We start from the raw sequence: 24,401 nt of genomic DNA, 5'->3' as shown, positions 1-24,401 counted from the left end.
GTGGCATAAAGTGTAAAAACACTAGCCTGTAGATGGTGGAAAATAAAAAGTATATCGAATGAGCTAGCTATGGAGATTTCTAGGAAAAGTACTGAACATGTCATCAAGATTCTTCTCACTGCCTGTGACAGGAGACAGCTAAGCTGCAGGGAAATTGTCAATTACAAAGAAGCCAAGACTTAAAAAAAAAAAAAAACACACCAAAAAAACTGTTCCTCATTCCGAGCCCTTTTAGGGAACAAACAATGCTGTAATTAAAAGATGGCTTTCAGGAAGAAAGGGTACACAGGAATCCGCCATGAAAACGATGTGATTGCAAAAACACTTGTTAAGACCTCAAATCCTCCAAAGAAACAGAAGACTTCCTCAAGATCTTAGGAATATGTTTTTCAGATGCTCAGAATTAAATAATAAGGATTGCTGAGTGCCATCCCTTAATAACCACAGAGGGAACCCAAGGTAGAAAAGGGCTTATCCTTAAGAGATCTTTGGGTATGATTTATTTAGTACAATGTATTTCAAATTACTCCAGTATGATAGAACCCTAATTAAAGAATGGGCAACATGTACCTAGGTAGATTTCAAAATTGCTATGACCAATGACTACAGTATACCTTCTGTTTTACCCTCTCTTGAAAAGTTTATCTACTATAGTTATCTCATGCCTAACCCACCACTGTATAATGGGTATTTGAAGGACAGATAATTGGTCTCTTCAGTGCATAGGTCTTTAAGACTGAATGCTTTTGAGCACTCAAGGAGTTGTGTCCAAGGAGCCCCATCTACATCTGGACTTGACTTAGATGAAGAAGCGTGGGATGCCAAGTTTATAATTAAATAGGATAGGATGGGTATTACTGGGTAAAAGGTTAAGTGAATTTTGAATATGGGAGAAATATGGATTGTGTGGTCAAGATGAGACATAGTCTCATCGGATAATATGACAGTGACACTCCACTCATGTAGTAAGGTGGATCTATCTCCCCACCTCTTGAACCTGGATGAACCTCTGTGATTGCCTCAATCAATACAGCTCGTATAAGTGATGTTATGTGACTTTGTAAGTTAGGTCATAAAAATGTCTTGCACTTGCACCTTGGTCCATTATGAAACTAAATCTTGGAACTCAGCTACCATGTTTGGAGGAAGCAGGTCACATGAAGAGGCCAGAGGTAAGTATTGTAGTCAAGAACTCAAGCTGAAGTTCTAGCTGACATACAGCATCAAGCACCAGACATGAGGAAAGCTTTAGATGATTCAAACCCCAGTCACTGTCTAACTACAACCTCATGAGAGACCCAAAGCGAAACTGCCTAAGTATATCAGTCAATCCTTTATTTAAGCTGTGAGATAAAAATGTGATTGTTTTAAGCTAAACTTTGGTACGATTCATTACTAACAGTAGATGAGAGGAGCAATATCCAAACAAACCCCAAGTTCTTTCGAACCCCTAAATAACTCAAATTTATCAGCTTCTCTTTATCTTATTACCGCCAGCCTATAACATCATCTAAAATATTTTGCATTTGGGGCACCTGGGTGGCTCAGTTGGTTAAGCGGCTGACTTTGGCTCAGGTCATGATCTTGCGGTGAGTTCGAGCCCCGCGTCGGGCTCTGTGCTGACAGCTCAGAGCCTGGAGACTGTTTCAGATTCTGTGTCTCCCTCTCTCTGACCCTCCCCCGTTCATGCTCTGTCTCTCTCTGTCTCAAAAATGAATAAACGTTAAAAAAAAATTTTTTTAAATATTTTGCATTATTTTTTGTTTAAATTAATCTTCTCCAAAGGGAAGGGAACATGTCTTTATTCCCAACATCTATCACAGTGCTTGGAATATAGTAGACCCTTGACAAATGATGGCAAATGATCAACTGTTGAAACTGCACAGTAAAGACTGGTGTTAGTGATTTGATTACAAATTCACAGAACCATATTTGTTAAGTAGATTGGAATAACTTAACTTTACTTACATTGCATAAGGCACCATAGCGAAGAATAGATAGTAAAGAATGTACATGACTTTCACTGGTAAAATATAACCTGGTACGGACATGACGTTCAGGAGACAGAACACCTCTGGAATACCTGAAGTTAGTAGCAGACAGTATTAGAATATAAGCATACAGTCAAAACTCATTAAGTACTGACATTATTTTGTAAAATGGAACTTCATCTTACTAGAAGTCAAAGACCACAATAAGTAAATCTATCAGTCTTCCAACCACAAGGAGGAGTTACCTTAGTAGATATTCCTCTAACATGAATATTAACTAGAACAAACTAGAAGTTCTGAGATTAGTCAAAACAAAAGTTAACATTAGTCAAGTTCACTGCAAATAATTTGGTCATTTTAGCTCCTCTATTAGCAATGACAAATGTCTTAGCACTAAGGAAGTTCACAGACATTTATGGTGCTGAATGGGGTACACATTGATGATCCCATGTGAATGATGACACATATCACCTTTTCCTGTTCACCTCAGTTTTTCCTCAATTTGGAGACTTAAAGAACCTTGGTTGGAAGTTAACTGTTAGGAATATCTAGGTAATCCTTATTTCCATAGTGCGCTAAGTGACACAGTCCTGATTTCTTCATAGGAACATTAGAGTTGAAGTATGGAAAAACAGATGCCTACAGATTTAAATACCAGTACAGTCTCTTACACAGGGTGGAGTTTATTTACAGTGTCATCATCTTGTGTCCTCTGAAGGTCTGAGCGAATTTTTCTAACTAGAGGAGTACAGTAGCCTTTGGCAATCTCCAGTTTTTCAGCTTTAGTTATACCATATTCCTGAGCAGAAAATACATGATATTAGAAAAAGGGTATAATGACAAAGCACTCTAACAAATGCACTGCTAAAACATTCTAGTAACAGACAAAATATTTCTATTAAGCTTTTTTTTTTAATATTACACAATTCCTAGTTTACATTTTTTGCAACTGCAAGGATACTATTCCTACAACTATTAAGTATAATGGGAAAATTTTTTTTGGTAGAACTGAAAAAGCAAGTGATTTCTTAAAAGGGAAGGATGAATGGATGAATGTAATCTTTATGGACAGTAGCTCAACTCAATCATAAAGTTTTCAATGAAGAAATAACCCTAAAAGAAAGATGGATTAAGGACATAAACACTAAAGCACAGAACAACAATCAATAACCCTATGAAAAGAAATATAAATGAAACCATGAGATTTGATTTAAATGTCCAAGATGAAAAAGGCTAAACAATTATTTAAAAGCCTTTGGCTAATACTTTTAAAGACTTACCTAGTGGTGAGCAAGAAATGTCATGAAATTGTCAAATTTAATGATGCCTATAATAATGAGTTAATTAAATTTACAATGAGGAATTACGATATGAAGTGTTAAGAGAACATACTCATAATTGTAATAAAAATGAGATCAAAGAGGTAGATTTAAAAATGACCTGATGTGTGAAGAGAAAAAGCTGTGACAGCTGTGTAGATGGAAAGAGGGAGAAAGCAGAAAAGTGGAGTGGGAGGGGCAGAGACAGAAAGGAGAGAAGAGAGAAGGAGGGAAGAAACAGGCATACTATCTCTCTCCAAGTTCATTCAGTATATCTGAATTTATTTATTTATTTATTTTTTTTCAGTATATCTGAATTTAAAGGCTACTTCCTGCTATCAGGAACTTCCCAGATAGCAAAAATTCTTTATGGATAACAGATCTGAAAAGTGCCAAATAAAGAAGAGGTTGATTGATTACAGATGGAAGGCCTATGAAAATACTTCTTGGTGTCATTTATCTTAAACTAAAGCTTCATTGGTTCAATAATCTTACCAACATAGGTGACTGTGAATTGGGTATGCAAAAAACATGTATGTATACATATAATTGTGTATACGTGAACAAAAGGAAAATATTGGCATTAAAAATCATCAGGGGAGGGGTGCCTTGGTGGCTCAGTCGGTTAAGCATCCGACTTTGGCTCAGGTAACAATCTCGCTGTCATGGGTTTGAGCCCCATATTGCGCTCTGTGCTGACAGCTCAGAGCCTGGAACCTGCTTTGGATTCTGTGTGTGTCTCTCTCTCCTCCCCTGTTCACAGTCTGTCTCTCATTCTTTCTGAAAAATAAACATTAAAAAAAATTTTTTTTGTTGTATGAAAACCAATTTGACAATAAATTTCATATATTAAAAAAATAATAAAATAAATAAAAATTAAAAAAAAAATCATCAGGGAGAAATTGTGTGTGTGTGTGTGTGTGTGTGTGTGTGTGTGTGTGTGTGTTGTTACCAAGGTATGAATAAACAGGTAGTCTTCTACACTGTTTAACTGGAAGAAAACTGGTAAAAGATTTCTGGAGCTACAGAAATAGTCTTGAGTGCATGTGAAGATGTTTAAAGAGAGCAAAATAAAAGATATCATATTCCCAAATATGAAAAAATCATTACATAATTATTACATCATACCATTTAGCTATTAGAAATAACGATGTACATATAGGTTTAATAAAATGAAAGAAGTTCTTCGTTCTAAGTGAAGAGACAAAAAACAGGTTGTAAAATAGTATGGCTTTCCTGGTTCCCTTTTGCAAAGAATACATTTGTTATATGTATGAATTTATGAGAAAAACTGTATCTTCATGATTCAAGAGAAAAGTCCTTTAAGAATTTTCCAAAACATTAAAATGTTTTTCTCTAGTTGGTAACATCACAGTGATCTTTTTTGCTATTTCTACATTTTCTAACTTTACACATAAGTATATTAATTTTGTAATAAAGAAATCTTTCCCTTTAACATATTGACATATTTTGTTCATCTGCTACCACCAACTGGGATCAAATAACTGTTAGATATCTTAGTTCTCAAGTGTAATTACAATATTTCTGCCATAAATAGGACTAACTAAAATACGAGATGAGGCTATCTGAAAGCTTATTATGTGGTTTTATTTAATGAGAGTGTCAATTGACTTTCTATGGCAAATACTGTTATAAACAATCCTCTGCATTTCACAATCCATAAATATTCAAAGACACGGTTTTCAAACTTTCTTAAATGTGATCTCTGTTAAGAAAACCTTAATACCAAATTTAGTCTTTAGATACTCTTATTGACTGCCATACTATCATGATGATTTTAAAGTATCATTTTTAAGCCAGGGCCTCTATTTGCTGAAAATTGAGACTGGTCAAAAGGTGAAAAGTTAATTTTATCACAGCAAAAATTCTGTTAACAGCTGAAAATTAGTTTAACTGTTAAAATAATTAAAATTATGTTGTATTTAAGTTTAGATGTGATTAGAAGCACATATTTCACATAGCACTGATATAAAAATTAATCAGTTCAATGTAAGAGTAGAAATGTATTTTTAGAGGTATAGCAACACTTTGAGGTACACCAGAGCATATATGCATTTTTCTTGCACAGACAGTGCAAGTTCTCAGACTGCTGAGAAGATCTAAGCTAAGTGCATCAAAAGACAATGTAACAGAGACTGAGAACCACTGAGCAAGACCAATTACTTTAAAAGATACAAATGACATCTCAAATCTTTCCCAAACTATTCTCATTTTTACTGGTTCTTTTAATTACAGTACTTTAAAAAATTCATTATAAAAATTTAAGTTACAAGGAGATGGTAAGAAATTTCTTCAGTGATGTAAGTAATATACCTGAAATACATACATAACACATAGGAGAGATTACATCTAAAACCCTTTTAACACTTGACTATCTTTTTAAGCCCAACTCTAAGAAACCAACTTTTCATTCCCAATTCTAGAACATGTAGTATATACATAACTGAAAAAGAGGAGACATGAGGTAAAATAAGCCATGTAACAAAACAGACATGATTATGTAACAAATCATTTGTGTATTTAGCCACTAAAGTGGTAAGTTTAGATATACTTAAAGCATACTTCGAATAATGAATATAGTCACCTGAAATATTTAAGAATCTTATATTAACAGCTCACCTGTTAAACAGCATACTTAAAAATAATCTTCACTGTAAGAATAAGTATAAATAATGTGCACTGAACCTAATATGCACAAGGCAATACAAAACAGTGAAAAAAAACTGGATCTTACTTACACTTCCAACCACTGAATCATGTAATATACCAAAGATGGTCTATATTATACATCTGATCAAACAAATAAGTAGTGTTCTCTCATGCTGAAAGAATAAGCTAATCTTTAACATGAACACAAGTAATTATAGGTAAGTTGTGCACTGTCTGAATTTCCAGTTTGTCAAAGCCTGTAGTTTTTCCTGAACTTTCTGTAAATATTAAGGACAGTGATCTTAATTATTTTTACATGTATCTTTAAGTGAAGCAACTTTTGCTCAGAATCCTCATACTCTTCATGTATTCCATTTTTTCCTGCTTTTTAAGTTTGCTCATAGTTGGAATGTCTGATCTACTCCAATCTCCTCTTTAAAGGTCTTTTTTTTTTTTTTAATTTTTTTAACGTTTATTTATTTTTGGGACAGAGAGAGAGACAGAGCATGAACGGGGGAGGGTCAGAGAGAGAGGGAGACACAGAATCTAAACAGGCTCCAGGCTCTGAGCCATCAGCACAGAGCCTGACGCGGGGCTTGAACTCACGGACCGTGAGATCATGACCTGAGCCCAAGTCGGATGCTCAACTGACTGAGCCACCCAGGTGCCCCTCCAATCTCCTCTTTACAGTATCCACATAATCATTAGTAATTGAGTTGAAAACGGGTCCCAAAAGGGTATCTGCTAACATTTCCTGTATCTCAATTTGTCTTGTTACTTACCTCTTTATTATCAATCTGATTCTCTGCCCTAATTACATTTAAATTATTTGAATTCTGGTTACACCTTTATTTTTATTCTCCTATAAATGAAAAGACCCATGACCCAACCCACACCCCTCCAATAACAACTTACACCTTGACTTCTAAATAATAATTTCAAAATACTTGCACATGAAGTAAAAAGACTTGCAAAATTTAGAGCCACAGCTACGTTTTTCTCCCATTCCTCACATATTTTCATAGCACAGACTTGATAGGTACATAATGGGTACCCAGCAAACACTTAAGTAATTTATTCCACCCTGTTTTAGTTGTCTTGTTTGTTAGGATATTACTGTTCTTTAAGAGTATCAATTCTTAAATTTTAAAAAGTCACTACAATCAAACTATTAGAAAATCAGGTAATGACTTACTATACTAAAAAGTTTTGAATATAAAATTCACAATTATTCAGTTTCCTTTCAAAAGTTATGGATTTTATAGAGAGAAGAAAACCAACTACGTTTTTTTTTTTTAATTTTTTTTTTTTAACGTTTATTTTATTTTTGAGACAGGGAGAGACAGAGCATGAACAGGGGAGGGTCAGAGAGAGGGAGACACAGAATCTGAAGCAGGCTCCAGGCTCTGAGCTGTCTGCACAGAGCCCGAAGCGGGGCTAGAACTCGCGGACTGTGAGATCATGACCTGAGCCGAAGTCGGCCGCTTAACCGACTGAGCCACCCAGGCACCCCAAAACCAACTATGTTTTATCCAGTGATAGGCATTGTAAAAGAATCTACTCAACACTGTAAGAAAACTGATTCCTAGGAATTACTTACCTGAGGGATAACAATATCTGCTAATGCCTTTGAAAGCCTGTATAATTCCATTGTATTTTCTAATTTCAAGGAACCATTATGCTGAACATCATATTTTATACAGTCATATATGTCAGGGATTTTACTAATGTCGTATCTTCCATTCTTTGTTTTAAAGTCTTTTTCCAACTTGGACCATCTACGTAGCATAAGCTCTAATGTTTCACTATGGTAAAGTTGAATATCTAAAACAACATAACAAATTTAGCATATTAAACTTAGACTCAGATTAAGGGTATATATTAAAAAGTTGACAATTAGAAACATTTTTAATTATCAGAGGTATAACTGTTAAGAAAGTAGGGAATGTTACCATAGGAGTATACTATTAGTAACCATACATTTTATAAACTTAAATAAAAGATATAAATACATGGCTTAGGACTTGGGTTTGGGTTTGTAAAAGACCTATCCTCATGTTACACACTTCAATAATCAAAAGAAAAAGAACAACAATAACAAAACTCTTAGGCTAATACATTTTCAATTCAAAATTTAAATACTATATAATTTTCTTATTAGATTCACAAAACTAACAGAATAGACAGTCTTTAGCTGAAAGGAATCTTAGAAATCAAATAGCTGAAAGGATTTATTCTTACCACTAAGAATCCTAGATTTCAAAGTTGCCAAATTAGAACCAAGCTAATCTCAGAGTGAGAGTCCAGATCTTCTTCCAATTGTTTGCTTCTTATTAGGCTAGTTATTTGCTGCCTAACTATATGACAATGCTACGTAATTAATCAAATAATATTTTATTATCTTTGTCATGCTATCATGGATAAAATAAACCATAACCTAATTATTATTCTTTTGCTGGATGTATGTTAACTCATACCTAGATACAGTATGAGACTTAATTTTTCAAGAATTGATGCATCTTATTTTAAAATGTTTATAGTAATTAGTTAATATTTTTATTTGCTTTATGTTCCAAGGCACATAGTATTTACCTGATGATTTGGGATCTTCCATTCGATGTCTGATCTGAGAAGTCAAACTTTGTATCAAGGAATAAACTTTGTCACAGGTCTTCACAGGATTTTTAATTAAATGCATTGACTTGATAAGAGAAATGCTCCCAGATGGAGTAAGCTACAAATGAGTAAAGTATATATTTCACATGTAGTTATGCCTAATTGTCCAAGAGAACAATATACAAAACTTTCCAGTAGTTGGAGAACAATTTAATACCACACATGAAGATGACCCCCCAAATATAATAATAACATCAAGAAGGAAGTAAAAATCTCAGAATTACATGTTAAAAAAATAGCAAACATAAGCTATCATTAGATTGTCCACAGAGAAAATTTAGCAAAAGTACTCTTACAATGAGAGTTTATTCTAACAGTGACAAATTGCTGACTCAATATGGTTCTAGTCATTCAACATATATTTACATGTAATAACACTAAAACTCTATTATTATCACCATCTTTTTCCAGATGAGGTACTTAACAGAGGTTAGGCAACTTGCCTAAGACCAAACCAAGAGTATGTCAAGAGTGGGATAAACTATAATGGATTCATATATAAATTTACCAGTAATTTATAATGTAAATAAAACTGCCTTAAACAAAGATTTTCATAATAAATTAAAAAAAACTAGCTTTATGCAGATTTTGATACACCTAAAAATACAATTTCCAAAAGATTGAAAGTAAAAAAAGATATACAATGCAAAATCAAGTAAGAGGGGAAAAGCTGTTGTTACTATATTCATCTCAAAACTTTGAGGCAAAATGTACTGATTGAAATGTATCTATTCTAAATTTGTAATCTACCTAATAACATGGTATCAAATGTAAATATGTAAAGCAAAAATTAAGAGAACTACAAAGACAAGGAAAATCCACGAGTGAGGAATTTAAAAATTTTTTTTTTTTTCAACGTTTATTTATTTTTGGGACAGAGAGAGACAGAGCATGAACAGGGGAGGGGCAGAGAGAGAGGGAGACACAGAATCGGAAACAGGCTCCAGGCTCTGAGCCATCAGCCCAGAGCCTGACGCGGGGCTCGAACTCACGGACCGCGAGATCGTGACCTGGCTGAAGTCGGACGCTTAACCGACTGCGCCACCCAGGCGCCCCACGAGTGAGGAATTTTAACACACAACAGTGAAGAAAGGAAAAAAGTCACAAAGTTTTGTTTTTATTGAAATGATAGAAAGTTCAAAATAAAAAAAGTTTAACTTAAAAATGTCATAGGTTTGGAAATTCTAAAACTACAGCTCTGAATCATCTATGACCAAAGAAGAAATCACAAAGGAAATTAGAAAATATCCCACACTGCATAAACCACAAAATTTATGCGTATAATCATAAAGGGAAATTTATGGTCTAAAGTCCTTATTTTAGAAAAGATTGAACATTCAAGAATTAATAAGCAGACAGCTAGTGACACAGGTTTACAAAAGTGGAAGGAAAAAAATATAAGCAAAAATTAATCAAGTGGAAAACAAGTGCAAAATTCAGAAGACCAACAAATCAGTTATTTCTTTGAAGGGAGTAATAAAGTATATTAACCATGGTTAAACTGATCAAGAGAAAAAAAACTGTAGAATGTTACGAAATAAGAAGTGACAACTCTACAAAATCCTATAGACATCACAAAGAATTTAAAGAGGATACGATAAACTCCTACAACAATGTAACTTAATACTGACACAACACATAACAACAATTACTCTGGACTCCATGATTATAATGATTATTTGATTTCCCACAAAGAAAATGTACATAGGATTTATCAGTAAATTTTACCGAACATTTCATTAAAGATATGTATACAAACTATTCTCCCAAAATAGGACTCCCTAACTAATTTTATGAGACTAGCATAATCCCAATATTGAAAGCAGACAAAGGCATAAGAATTAAAATGTAAAGGTTAATCTGAATCCTGAACATAGATGTAAAACTTCTAACCAAAAATAGTAAACCCAAACCAGTGAGATATATTAACACCACCACCACCACCACCACCACCACCACTATGTATATATGTAAACTGAGTTTATTTTAGGAGCCAAGATAGCTTAACTTTATTTACTTTTAAGAAAAAGGGAGCATGAAAGGGACAGAGAGACAGGGGCACAGAGGATCCAAAGCAGGCTCTGTGCTGACAGCAGAGAGCCTGATGCAGGGCTCGACCTCAAGAACCGTGAGATCGCGACCTGAGCTGAAGTTGGACACTTAACTGACTAAGCCACCCAGGTGCCCCAGAAGAGCCAAAATAGCTTTACATCACAAAAAATCATACGATGCAACAGATGAAAAGAAAATGATGAAATTCAGTAACTTTTCATGACAAAACTTTTAGCAAAATAGGGACAGAGTGAAATTTATTTTGAAACAGAATAGCTATTACAAAATGTACAGAAAACATACCTAACGGACAAACATTAAAGGCTTTCTTTGAGAACATGGACAAGAAAATAAATGCCACTTCTATTGAACATTGTTTTGAATGTGCTAGTTACTGAAGTTAAACAAGACAAAGAATAAAACAAATAAGGATCAGAAAGGAAGAAACAAACCTGTGAGTATGCTTTTAAAGGATCAAAAAATCTACAGAAATATTATTAAACAAATGAGTTCAATAAGGTTGAGGCATATAAAGTCAATATTAAAAAGCTATTTCTACGTATCAACAATCAAAATAAAATTTTTAGAAGTACTATTTACAATGGCATAAAAATATATTAAGATAAATTTTCAGAAACTAGATTTGATGCATCTAAACCAATGACAACAGGATATTTGACAGCATATTTTAAAATTTATATGGAAATGCAAAAAAAGTCCTGAAAAACTTGAAGAAGGAAGCATGTAGGACTTGAGAGATCTTATTCAGTGGCCCAGGATCGAAAAAAGAATATAGTGTAGAAATAGACCACCAGATAGATTATAAAGATGATACTATAAAGTGATACTATAAAGGGGAGCCTTTTGGTATGTGGTATTGGTATATTTGGATGTATATACAGTTGGCAAAAATTAAGTTTGACATCTTTACCTTATAGCACACACAAAAGTCAATTTTAGCTGGATTATAGATAAATGTGAAGGGCAAAACAGTAAAGCTTACAGAAGATCATACATAAGAGTATTTTATGACCTCTAGTTAGAAAAAGAAACATTAAAATGCACTGACCACAAAGGGGAGTGGGAGATAGAGGCATCCAGTTATTGAAGTCATGAGGACAGACAGTACAGCATAGGGAATATGGTCAGTGGTACTGTAATAGCACTGTGTGGTGATAGATGGTAACTAGACTTGTGGTGCTGAGCAAAGCATAGAACATATAGATTTGTCTAATCACTATACTGTACACCTGAAACAACACTGTGTGTCAATTATACCTCACTAATTAAAAAAAAAAGAAAGAAATTAGACGACATCAAAACTGCACTGACCATAAAGGAAAAAATTCAACTTGGAATTCATGAAAAATAAGAACCTCTGCTTACTGAAAGACATCATAAAGGCTCAGAATAGGTGGTGGTATTTAGAACACATATCCAAAGAACCTCTACCACTCAATAAGAAAAATACAGACCAAAGGTAGAAATAAAGGACAAGAGATTTAATAGAAGGCTTCATGAAAGACGATATCTAAATGGTCAAAAAACATCAAAGCCACGCTGAACTACTACACATCCATCTTCAGAATGGCCAAAACTGAATAGTCGGAGAATGCAAAGAATAGAGACTATGTAGAACAATGATTATTTTCATGGACTTCTAGTGGGAGCATAAATTGGATCAATGACTTTGGAAAACAGTTTGACATTATCTGATACTGAAACATAAGCATACTGTGGGTCACAACAATTCCAATCCTAGAATGTACCCAAGAGAATGTATGCTCATATGCAGTGGGAGACATACAAGGACACTCATAGAAATATTAATCACAACAGCCCAAAACTATAACAATGATACAAGGTATATATCAATTACGGTATGTTCATAAAATAGAATACGGGTCATTAAACTATGGCCTGCAGGCCAAATGTGGTCTGTGGCATAGCCCATGGACAAAGAAAGATATTCACATTTTTATTTTTATTTTTTTAAGTTTATGTATTTATTTTTGACAGAGAGTGCATATGCAGGAGGGCAGAGAGAGACATAGAGAAGGAGACAGAGAATCCCAAGTGGGCTACACACTGTCAGTGCGGAGTCTGACGTGGGGCTCAAACTCATGAACCACGACCTGAGTCCAAATCAAGAGACGGTCACTTAACCGACTAAGCTACCCAGGTGCCCCAGTATTTTTAAAAGGTGGTTAAAAATCAAAAAGAGTATGCATCAAGAGACCACATGTGACCGGCAAAGCCTAAAATTTACTATCTGGTCTTCTACAGAAAAAGTTTGTTAGTCCCTGAAATAAAGTACTACATAGAACTGATTATTAGTTAACTATGGAAATTCTCAAAAATACAGATAAATGTCACAAACACGACATAGGGCACAAGAAGCCAAACATAAAAGAAAACCTAATCTAATGTAAGAAACTTAGAAAACAGCCAAAACTGAGACCATAGTAGTTAGGGATGATTACTTACCCAAACAAGTATTCTTGATATAAGAAGACTATAAAAAAGAGCACTATTAAGTCAGGATAGTAATTATTTCTAGGAGATTGGGAAGGAGTTGCAATTGAGAAGGGGCACAAAGGGATCAGAGGTGTCTCAATGTTCTATTTCTCCATCTGGATGGGGACTATAGGAGTATTTGCTTTATTTAAAAAAAAAAAATTAATGTTTATTTTTGACACAGAGAGAGAGGCAGCATGAGCAGGACAGGGACAGAAAGAGAGGGAGACAAAGAATCCTAAGCAGGCTCCAGGCTCTGAGCCATCAGCACAGAGCCTGACACTAGGCTAGAACCCACGAACTGTGAGATCAAACCTGAGCCGAAGTCAGGCGCTTAACCGACTGAGCCACCCAGGCGCCCTTAGGAGTACTGCTTTATAATACAATAGGCTCTAAGTTTTTGTTTTATATACTTTTTGTTATAAGTTTTGTTATAAGTTTGTTATAAGGTTTGTTTTTATATACTTTTATATGTGTGTGCATATTTCACAACGTAGAAGAGTTTGCTAAGACCCACCTTTTCATAATCTTCAGCCGTAAAATCTCTATCTTTCTGAAGTATTTCGTGAAGTCTTGCTTTCACACGTTGCTGGCAACTGCTCAAAGAGTCACTATCACTATCCAAAAGACCATTCATATTCGCACTTTTTACCATCTGAACAAGAATGGGTGTAAGCTCTCCTTCTAGGGCTAAGAGCCCCTAAACATATTAAATAAAGCCAACACAAATTCAAAAATTAGTATGCAAATTAATGAAAAGTATCATAATTATTTTGTTACATGCTGAATTTCATAAGGAATAAGCTAACTAGTTGCAATGAATAAACTTTATTAATAATACAACCTATCACAATTTCAGGGCTTGAGCTGGAAATTTCAAATTTGGAATGTTTAAATATTGCCTTAGCAAAAATCTTTTAAAATGTGGTATTAGATGAAATTTCTAGTAATTCTGAAAAACATTTATTTATACCTTTGCAAAAGCAGCTGCAGTCATCTGGACTCGTCCTTCATCAGAGGCATATATTTTGAGGTCATGTCGGTAGGTACTATGTAATCTAAGTAAACCACAACCAGGAAATCCTGCATAATCTCCTGAAAATAAATACTCAAATCACTTAAGCTATATTTTTGTCTCAGTGTATTTCTATAAATATTTAGTAACATCTCAAAATAAGTGAAGATTTGAAAAAACAATACATAAACTTAACCAAATTAAAGAAACTCCAAGATTTACCTTGACCTCCAGGATACATACACCTGAAAGCTCTTCCAAGTTCTTCGGCCTGGACCCTGCCTGCAGGAGTTAGTTCTCCTCCCCATTTTAGAACCAAAAGTAAGGATGGTTCTTCTCTTCGGCTGTCTAAGATATATGTTAATGAATAAAAGCAAATAAATGTCAAGTTTGTTTCTTTTAAAGAGGCGTGTTTCAAGATTAATTTTTTCTTTATTTTCTCTTCTGTAGCAGAAAATAGCTTTTATGTAAATTATTTTGTTCCTTTGAACATACCTACCTTTGTATGCTTTTGATTCTGTAGGGAACAACCCTTGCTCTACCTGTTAAAATCTTACTCTAATTTCATAATCTCTTCCTCACTTTAGGAAGAAGGCTCTTTCCCAGTTTTCTGAAAGGAAGTGATGTTTCCACCTTCCCTGCTCTCATAGTGATATGACAGCAATAGTATTTGTCCAATATATTTAATTTAGTTGTCCCAGCTGTTACATTAAGAGCTCCTTCACCACAGGATCGAGATCTTGTCTTTATATCAAGAGGCTCGCATAAAAGGTAATGTTAGCCGAAGTGAAGATGTATACATTTTTACAAAGAGGAATCAATGATTTGCATAATTTTTTGAAAGATGTGAGAGAGCCTAAAACTTACTGTAATTTAAACTTATGAATGAGATATACAATAAAATGTAGCCAAGAGCAGCTTTTTAAATTTGGAATTGTGGGGGCACCTGGGTGGCTCGGTCGGTTAAGCATCCAACTTTGGCTCAGGTCATGATCTCACGGTCCGGTCCGTGAGTTCGAGCCCCGCATCGGGCTCTGTGCTGACAGCTCAGAACCTGGAGCCTGTTTCAGATTCTGTGTCTCCCTCTCTCTCTGCCCCTCCCCTGTTCATGCTCTGTCTCTGTCTCAAAAATAAATAAACGTTAAAAAAAAAAAAATTAAATTTGGAATTGTGTAATCTTTTTCTGTACCCGACCAAAGTTTTTTCTCAGATGTTCCACAAGTGAATGAATTTCTGTACCTAATTTATCTGCTCTTTATGTCCTAAGATCTGCATTAGGCTACAGAAAAGAGGTAATTTAAAAATGAGCAATATAAGTGCTAAAAAACTTAATGATGATTCATGAAAAGTGATAGGAATCAACTTTGTGCCAGGGGTAGTACCTTGTAGTTGTATGTGCTTTATCATGCAGGCTAATATTAATTTATGGAAGGACAATTAATTAACAGACTTTTTCAATCATAGTTATATACAGAATATTTTTGATTACAAACATTAAAGTATAGGAAATTAATCTGTATTGCTACCAATCACAAAGTGTGACACAGTAGCAATGTCAAATTTTAAAATAAATATATGAAGATCAATATAAACAAACTTGTGTTCACATTTAAGATAATCACTATTTCAATTTATGCCACTATAAATAATGCCATTTTGGATATCTCCACAGGCCAATCTTTCCCTGAATATTTGATCACTTCCTTGGGATAAATCCTTATAAGTAGAATTAAGATATGAGAGATGACTGGGTGGCTCAGTTGGTTAAGCATCAGTCTCTTGATTTCGGCTTAGGTCATGATCTCATGATTTGTGAGTTTGAGCTCCACACGGGGCTCAGCACTGTCAATGCAGAGCCTGCTTGGGATTCTCTCTCTCTCTCTCTCTCTCTCTCTCTCTCTCTCTGTCCCTCCCCCTCTTAAACACTGTCAAAATAAGTAAATGAACTTAAAAAAAAGGTAAACGCATATTTGAAGTTTCTTATATTGCCAAATTACCTTTCAAAGGGCTACATCAATTTATACTCCTACCAACAGACTGAAATCCACTCATACTATATTCTCATCAACATTCTTTAATAATGATTTGACAAAATAATAAGAAAACACTCTGCTAGTGAGATAGGCAAAAGTAATTATTACTATTATTATAACTGTTTTATTGGGCATCTACATTTCTTCATGAAATGGTTTCTACAATTTCTGCCCATTATTATTATTTTTTTAATGCTTATTTATTTTTGAGACAGAGAGAGAGAGTGGTGGAGGGAGGGAGGGAGGGAGAGAGAGTGAGCACAAGCAGGGGAGGGATAGAGAGAAAGGGAGACAAAGAATCCAAAGTGGGCTGCAGGCTCTGAGCTGTCAGCGCAGGGCCCAATGCGGGGCCAAACCCACAAACTATGAGATCATAACCTGAGCCTAAGTCGGATGCTCAATTGACCCAACCAGGTCAACCAGGCACCCCTCTGCCCATTTTTATTTTAAAACGTAAATGAATTTTTGGAGTTTTATGCTGACTGCTTTTAGGAGAATGACCTTATTTAAATGCTTTATTCAGACTTAATTGGTGGAGGAAATTAACTAATTAGAAACATGATTATTGTGTATTCTTTCAAATAGTCTTTTTGTACTTTTTGAGCTTTCTTCCTGAATACTCTGCCCTCTTCTACCAAAAGAGGAAGAAAGGGACTGATGAAGTAACATTTAGTTATAAATAAGGTTTCTGAAACAACCCCAGAGTAAATCGGGAGTCCTACAGTTTTTAAAATAAAATAGATCCTTTCCTTAAAGGGTAAACTATCCTTTATTTATTTATTATTTAAAAAAATTTTTTTTAATGTTTTTATTTATTTTTGAGAGAGAGAGAGACAGCATGTGAGCAGGGGAGGGGCAGACAGAGACAGGGAGACACAGGTATCTGAAGTGGCTCCAAGCTCTGAGCTGTCAGCACAGAGCCTGATGCGGGGCTCGAACTCACAACACGTGAGATCATGACCTGAGCCTAAATCAGACGCTTAACTGAGCCACCCAGGAGCCCCAATCTATCCTCTATTTAAAGGATAGAAAGCAAAGTTGACAAAACTCCACTTTAATTTTCCTTTATTCAGCATGTCAGCTCCTTAACTGTTACAAAGGAGAGGGTCCAAAGGCAGTACAATGAGTAATAAGTCTCTACATATAATTAAAACACAATAGGCATTAATAGTGATATACCTTCCTCTTCACTAGATGTTTTAGGACAACCATGAGGGAGATAAGTTAGTTGGACTTTACGATTTATTCCAGAAAAATGGCCATACCTGAAAAACAAAATGGCAAGCGGAATGAACAATTTTCAGTAAGTGTTCAATGAAACCTCTTAAAGAGAAACTAAAATCCATCTAGAGAAAAATTAAATCTACATATTAATGCCCTCCTCTATTTTTAATTAATTGTTGAATTCTTTAAAATACTGTAGCAGAATGTCTGTACCATAGGTAGTCATTCTAATCACATTAGAAAGGAAAACACAAAGAAGTTTCTCTACAAAAGTTAGACATTTGAAGAAGATGACAAAGTATAGAAATATATAAAACAGAAATGTATGGGCATTTAAAAAATTAAGGAAATAAGATTCTAGGTGGCCAAATGTAAAGCTTCCAATAGTAATACTGGTGTTATCAATTTCACTTGACTAAAGCATAGTTCAAAATTGTTTTTTACTTAAACAACATTTAATCTGTGCTCAAGTTAGCCATGTTGCTTTCATCCTAAGTGGTACTTCATAAAAGATCCAAATGTTTCTCAACAAAATTAAAAGTAAAACTAAAACAAGAAACTTCAACACAACAATCTATTTTCTCACTGGTGCAAATAAAAGTCTTACTAAACTTTCACTAATTTCTCTTCAGCTTCAGCACTAAAGTGGAAAACGATCAAACTGTGAAGGCAACTTAACATAGAAAGTCATACATTATAAAAGAACACTGTTATCAAATTTAGTTATCAAAATTAAGGGTTTCAAAAATATTCTCACATTTCTAATACGGTCTTAAGTTGTTCAAGTTTTGACTTGTTTTCTTCAATTTCAGAATCATTATTTTGCCCCAGCTCCATAAGAAGTTGTCGGGCAATGTCCAGCACTTCCTATAAAATAATAAAGAACTGAATTTTTATGTTACTTTGCCATTAGCAATTTATAACCAACAAGCAGTCAAATGCACTTGCCTGTAATTGTTTTGGCTTTTTGAGTTTTAATTTCCCAGATTTATATCCATCACACTTTTCAAAAAGATCGAAAAATCTTATTAAAACAAAAGAGCACAGTTAGTCCTTTGCAATAATTAATATTACCACCATATACTTAACATAAATCAATTATAAATGAAGACATGGGACTTGGTCTATGGATTTCAAATACTGTATGTCCTCTTTCACTATAGAAGGTTGCTCATCTACTGTCAGTGACAAAACTTGGTATTCTCCTAACCACGGCAAGCTAATAATCACTATAGATTATTTTTAAAAGTTTTCTCATGATGGAAACTGAATATATGATTGTAAAACTGCATATTATATTCTCTGAAGTCACTGCATACATATACATATAAAAAATGTTTCAACACATATTTATTGGCTCAAGTTTTAAATTTTTATTATTTCCAAATCAAATAGTGAATAGAAATAACAAACTTTTATTCTACCAAGTTTTTTCTACAAGGTTGAGAGGTTAAAGGACTCAGAGAAAGCAATGTGAGAGAATAACAAACCAAGATTAAACATCTTAGGATGTTTACACTTTTACAATAAATGAAAGTTAGGTCAGACGGATGATAATTTACGGATATTGCCATAATTTTCAGATGCTAATATATACAATTACTTTAAATGGATTTTGTCTCCATCCAGTGGTTTAAATTAATGGCCAAGAAATGGGAAAACAGTTTTCCTATATGATGTATTGATCAAAATAGCTAATCACCTATCAGAAATCTTAAATTATCTCCTAAGTGTTAAATTATTCCCCTTAAAACATACTTTTGATGCCTCACTTCCATTTTCATTTTTTGTTTTGGTGTTCGATCCCCATGACGTATTACAGCTATGACACATCTGAGTTCCATCCTAAAATAAAATAAAAGTTCTCAATTTTCTAACAAAGATTTGTGTTATATAATTCAGACTCACACAACATCTCATTTCTTTAGAGCTATCTTATACCATTTCAAAAAGTTTCCTATGAAGATAGTACTTGTAACAACTAGTCAATTTTATCAAATCCAATCTTAAAAAGATTTTACGAAGCTGGAGGGGGAGTAATATTAAGCTATATATCAGCTTCTTCTCTAGAGATGACTATGCTAACTTCGGAATAAAAGTAAACGAATGACAATCCCGGAACTTCATAAAATACTTGGTCTGTAGCAGAGATTATTACAGACTGAGATTTCATTAAATCAAAGCAAAATAAAGCTTTACTTGATAGCTGATATATTTATTTTGCCCTTGTAAGAAGAACAAGTACTTCAAACTAAAATTACTAGAAGATAAAACTGTCTTAGAAAGAATGCTAGGGTATAATTTAGTGTTTGTCAAACTACACGCCACAGAACACAACCCTGCAGGATTTTAATAAGTTACCTAAAAATTTTTATGTTAAATAGTTTGAGAATACTGCTTTAAAACAAAATTAAGTATTTGTGTTTCTCCATCCCAACCAGCCCTTTGCAGAATATTTAACATGCTAATGTAAATGTCTAACTTGTAAATATGAAGCATTTGGTCAACCCACCTGAGTAGCAGGTGAGTTTCAAGCAGTAATTTTCACTAGAATATTATGAAACACTTTCGCAATACTGGTCTAATTAATTTACCTCAAGATAAAACTGTATATTTTTTCTTTATACACTGAGAGAATAAAAGCTGTACAGCCACTGACTATGATTTAAGTGACATACCTGTTGGTACCTCCTTTATTTTTGTGACTTAATTCAATAGTTCTATAGTTATACAAGCATTTTTCAGGATTTTATTTAATTTTTTTTCAGATTTTATTTTTAACAATACAGAAGAGTTTTAGTCTAGGTGGACCCTTGCAAAAGCATATAGTCTATTTTTCCATCTGCAAAGTGAATTATATGAAAATATACAGAGTAAAGTGTCCAATGATCGTTTAGAAATTTAATCTTTATTGTAATAGCAGAGACTGATGTACAAAACCCAAGGAATTTCTAAATGAAAATATTCAAACTTACATAGTTCCAGATGTAGTTGGTACAATTGGGATATCTTCAGCTTCTAAGGGTATTGACCAGGGGATATGAAATTGTGGAGCAAGCTCTCGCATTACAATATTGCTTTGATACAAAAATAAAAAGCTATGAATTAATTTATTTTAAGGCAAACCTCAGTACTTAATGACTAATGATATAATCAATGAAATTAAAGTCAAACTAGTGGTTCTGTGATTACAGCACACAAAAATTAACTCAAAGACTCAATCCTGATAAAGAAAAATTAGATTAGCAGTTCTAAACTGGTATATAAGAACACCCTAAAGAGATGCCATGAATTTGGAATTATTAATTATTTACGTTAGTTTTAAAATATAAGTCACATTGGATTCAAATAAATCACTAAAGCTGCATCATATGCACTTATAGATACAATCTGAAAACCAAGATTGGCTCTTCTTTATGGCTACGGATCATTTCTTACAAGTTTATTGATCACTTTTGAAGTTACTCTAAATACTGTGGCTCTTTTTTAATAAATTTCTATTATACTTTACTAATAGGGTTAAAAACAGAAAACATGTTAAGTAATTATAAAACATTTTTTGTTTTGCTTAAATTTAGCACTTATTCATGCTAAAATTTAGGAAGCTCCCCTAAATTTCACCTTAAGGGTTAAGTTCACCAATCTTTAAAATATTCTATAAAAGCTGACTCCAATTAGGACAATACATTTATTTATTTATTTATTTATTTATTTATTTGAGAAAGACACAGTGAGGGAGAGAGAGTGCGTGCATGAGTGGGTGAAAGGGGCAGAAGGAGGGAGGGAGGGAGGGAGGGAGGGGGAGAGGGGGAGGGAGGGAGAGAGAGAGAGAGAGAATATCCTAAGGAGACTCCAAGCTAAGCATCACATGAGGCTGGATCCCACCAACCTGGGATCTTGACCTAAACTGAAATCAAGAGTGAGATGCTCAACTGACTGAGCCACCCAAGTGCCCCATGACAACACATTTTAAAATGTAAGTTTCTTATGGCTCTGTCATATATACTTTGAAATGGTTCAAAAATATTTGTCTTATGAATCTTCTAAATCAAAGTATAAGAAAATAGGTCAAAAGAATATAAAAATGGTATTTCTACATGCAGTACTTTCTTTTGGATTCACTAATAATCTCATGGGATTATCTTTAACTGACATATGCTTGTAGAAAGCAGTATCATTCAAAAGAACCCTGAATTCCAAATATTTCTATTTTACCCTGGTTACTAATTTCATGAATATTCACTTTGTACCTTAAAGTAAGAGAATTAAACCTTTTCAATTATGTATCAAAATCTTGAGGGACAAAGTAACCTAACTAATTAGCTGTTTTGACTAACAATCACTGTAATAATCACGGTATATATTTGTGAATTTATGAAGTTCAATATCTTTAAAACTTCATCTATATTGGCCCTAAATTAATCCGCCTTTGATATCCTGAAGTATAATTCAAGATTTGTCATGGTTCTTTGGAGATGTCATTTTGTGAACATGTGTTTTTACTCTAGAGTGCTTACAAGATTCTGATCGTTTGATGCATTTACAATTATTTGGTTTCTGAATACCTACTATGCATTAGCTATAACAAAGGTATAGAAGAAAAAGATAAAAAATTCTTACCCAAGTATTTTTGCACAATCATCATAATACTTCATGGAATTTTTCACAAAACTGAAGCCATTGACATCACAGACATAGGACTGTCCATTGGCCCGTAACAAATCAAAACCACAAACTGTTTGCTATTTAAAATAAATTGTAAACTTTAAAGTTACATTTGAATTAGGATTCACAATGTTCTAGTCTTATTACAACATATCAAATTTTATAAATGCCTAAAAATGTACTACTGCATCTTAGTTTACTTCATAGTAAGTAATGAAATTACTCATCTGTAACCTGAGTACTCTGAAAATATGTCAAACATACTATATGATTGTTTTAGTTCCACACCATGAAGTAAATATGGAACAAAAATGCTTCAGGGACTAGAGAGGCCAAAAAATAACCTACTGTATCAAGAAGTTCTTCAAGTAATATTTAATTAAAAAGAGGAAAAAAAATTTTAAAGTCCTTGTAAAATTTTGTGATAGTAGAAATTATATCACTTTAATCCAAAGCATAAAGGAAAACATAAAGAAAAAATAGTTTTGAAGATACGTCCCAGAGGAAATGTCCAATTATCCCTATGAATCTTTTTTTAAAGAAAGATTTTATTTTTATGTAATCTTTACACCCACTGTGGGGTTTAAGCTCACAACCCTGAGATTAAGAGTTGCAGGCTCTACAAAAACTGAGCCAACCAGGTGCCCTTCGTTCTGAATCTTTTAAAACTTGACCACTATATACTTGTGAGCACTTGAAATAAATTAAATACATTTTATTTAGGAGAAGAAAACCATTGCAAGGTATAAATTTCCTACTCAGGCTCCAAGAATTTTCTAACTTCTGCATTTTACATTCAAATCATGACACATTAGCATAAATATGATTTTAAGTCATGTCTTTTAGAATCCTGGTATTACGAAGTTAAGACAATTCATACAAAGCTATTAAAATATACTTACAGGATAATATTCCTTCCATAAAAGTGACTTCAAATTATTAAGACATAAAGTATTATTTAATAACCAGTAACACATCCTAGTCTTTACATTATAACTCAAGACAAGACTTCAAAAAGGTGAAGTTTATCCTTTGTTAGATGCAAGTTGTACTACTTGTATTTAAATCTTTACCACACATTACTGGAAACCTAATGATGTAGACTGAGGGAACTAGTCAAATGTTAGAAGTAAAAAGTTTTCTTTAAGGAAAGTTATTTGTATTGCTTTCAAAAACACATTTTATTATATACAATAAATAGGCTAAAGGATGTATTACCAAGGCTAGAAGACTACTGAAGACCTTTTTTATTCAAGAAAACAATCATGTATCAATTCTGAGTAAATAGTACTTGCAACCAGTTGTTTTAAGCATGTTAAATAATACCTCTAAACACTGGTTAATGCTACTGTTTTAGTTAAGTTTTCCTCCATCATTTTAATTTCTGAATAAATTGACAAAATTCCCTTTTATATAGCAGATAAACTAGAGAGAAACAAAGGCCTTCATTTATTATATATTTTTATTAATGGCGCTATAAGAATCCCCTGAAAAGTACATAAACCATTTAAATGTATCATTTTTATTTTCTCAGCTTACTTCTACCACTAAATGCCCAAATAACATTTCTTTTACTCAAAAAAGACATTAGAATTTCTTTGACAGGGGCCTGTATGGCCTTTAAAACATCTTACCTTAAAAGCAAGGCAGACTTTCCAAGCAATTAATTTCTCGCGTGCATTCAGAATAACAGGGTATCTAACTTCTTTTCCCTCACTATCTCGTTCCACCTTGCCATCGAGGGCTGGAGACTTTCGAGCCTCAGCATGAGCATAATCTGGACCCACTGTATAAACCTTTCATTAAAGTTAAAATATATACAAATTTTTATATTATTCAAAATGTATTTTATTTTATTTTATTTTATTTTTTTTAATTTTTTTTTTCCACGTTTATTTATTTTTGGGACAGAGAGAGACAGAGCATGAACGGGGGAGGGGCAGAGAGAGAGGGAGACACAGAATCGGAAACAGGCTCCAGGCTCTGAGCCATCAGCCCAGAGCCCGACGCGGGGCTCGAACTCACGGACCGTGAGATCGTGACCTGGCTGAAGTCGGACGCTTAACCGACTGCGCCACCCAGGCGCCCCAAAATGTATTTTAAAAAACAGCAGACAACAAACTAAAAGAAAAATAATAAAACTTTACTTCAGTCTCCAGACTATTAATTTCACACTTCTTTCTATTTCACATGCCAAAATTTTCAATACAATGGAAAAGGTTATAAACAATAACATGGC

At 33.8% G+C, this 24,401-nt stretch overlaps 1 protein-coding gene across 12 annotated transcripts in view; it reads right to left on the bottom strand.

Annotated features, from left to right (window-relative positions):
• The window catches only part of PPIP5K2 (diphosphoinositol pentakisphosphate kinase 2), a 72,967-nt gene that overhangs the window by 31,245 nt on the left and 17,321 nt on the right, over positions 1–24,401 (bottom strand). For 7 of the 12 annotated variants that reach the window (XM_030325879.2, XM_030325901.1, XM_030325920.1 and 4 more), the window contains exons 8-21: positions 23,797–23,958; positions 22,118–22,239; positions 20,473–20,574; positions 19,256–19,342; positions 18,446–18,521; positions 18,255–18,364; positions 17,453–17,538; positions 14,463–14,588; positions 14,199–14,320; positions 13,743–13,925; positions 8,573–8,714; positions 7,581–7,804; positions 2,663–2,790; positions 1,969–2,083 (exon numbers count right to left, since the gene is read on the bottom strand). In XM_030325879.2, the coding sequence (XP_030181739.1) occupies positions 1,969–2,083; positions 2,663–2,790; positions 7,581–7,804; positions 8,573–8,714; positions 13,743–13,925; positions 14,199–14,320; positions 14,463–14,588; positions 17,453–17,538; positions 18,255–18,364; positions 18,446–18,521; positions 19,256–19,342; positions 20,473–20,574; positions 22,118–22,239; positions 23,797–23,958 (1,785 nt within the window). Of the gene's footprint in view, positions 1–1,959; positions 2,084–2,662; positions 2,791–7,580; positions 7,805–8,572; positions 8,715–13,742; positions 13,926–14,198; positions 14,321–14,462; positions 14,589–17,452; positions 17,539–18,254; positions 18,365–18,445; positions 18,522–19,255; positions 19,343–20,472; positions 20,575–22,117; positions 22,240–23,796; positions 23,959–24,401 lie in introns of all 12 variants that reach the window. The other 5 variants (XM_030325910.1, XM_030325954.1, XM_030325979.1 and 2 more) reach the window with 2 other exon arrangements.

The sequence above is a fragment of the Lynx canadensis genome, chromosome A1 (genome assembly GCF_007474595.2).
Source record: "Lynx canadensis isolate LIC74 chromosome A1, mLynCan4.pri.v2, whole genome shotgun sequence".
NCBI classification, from domain to species: Eukaryota; Metazoa; Chordata; class Mammalia; order Carnivora; family Felidae; genus Lynx; species Lynx canadensis.
Note: the sequence above shows the minus strand (reverse complement) of the source record. Positions and strands in the feature narration are given on the sequence as shown.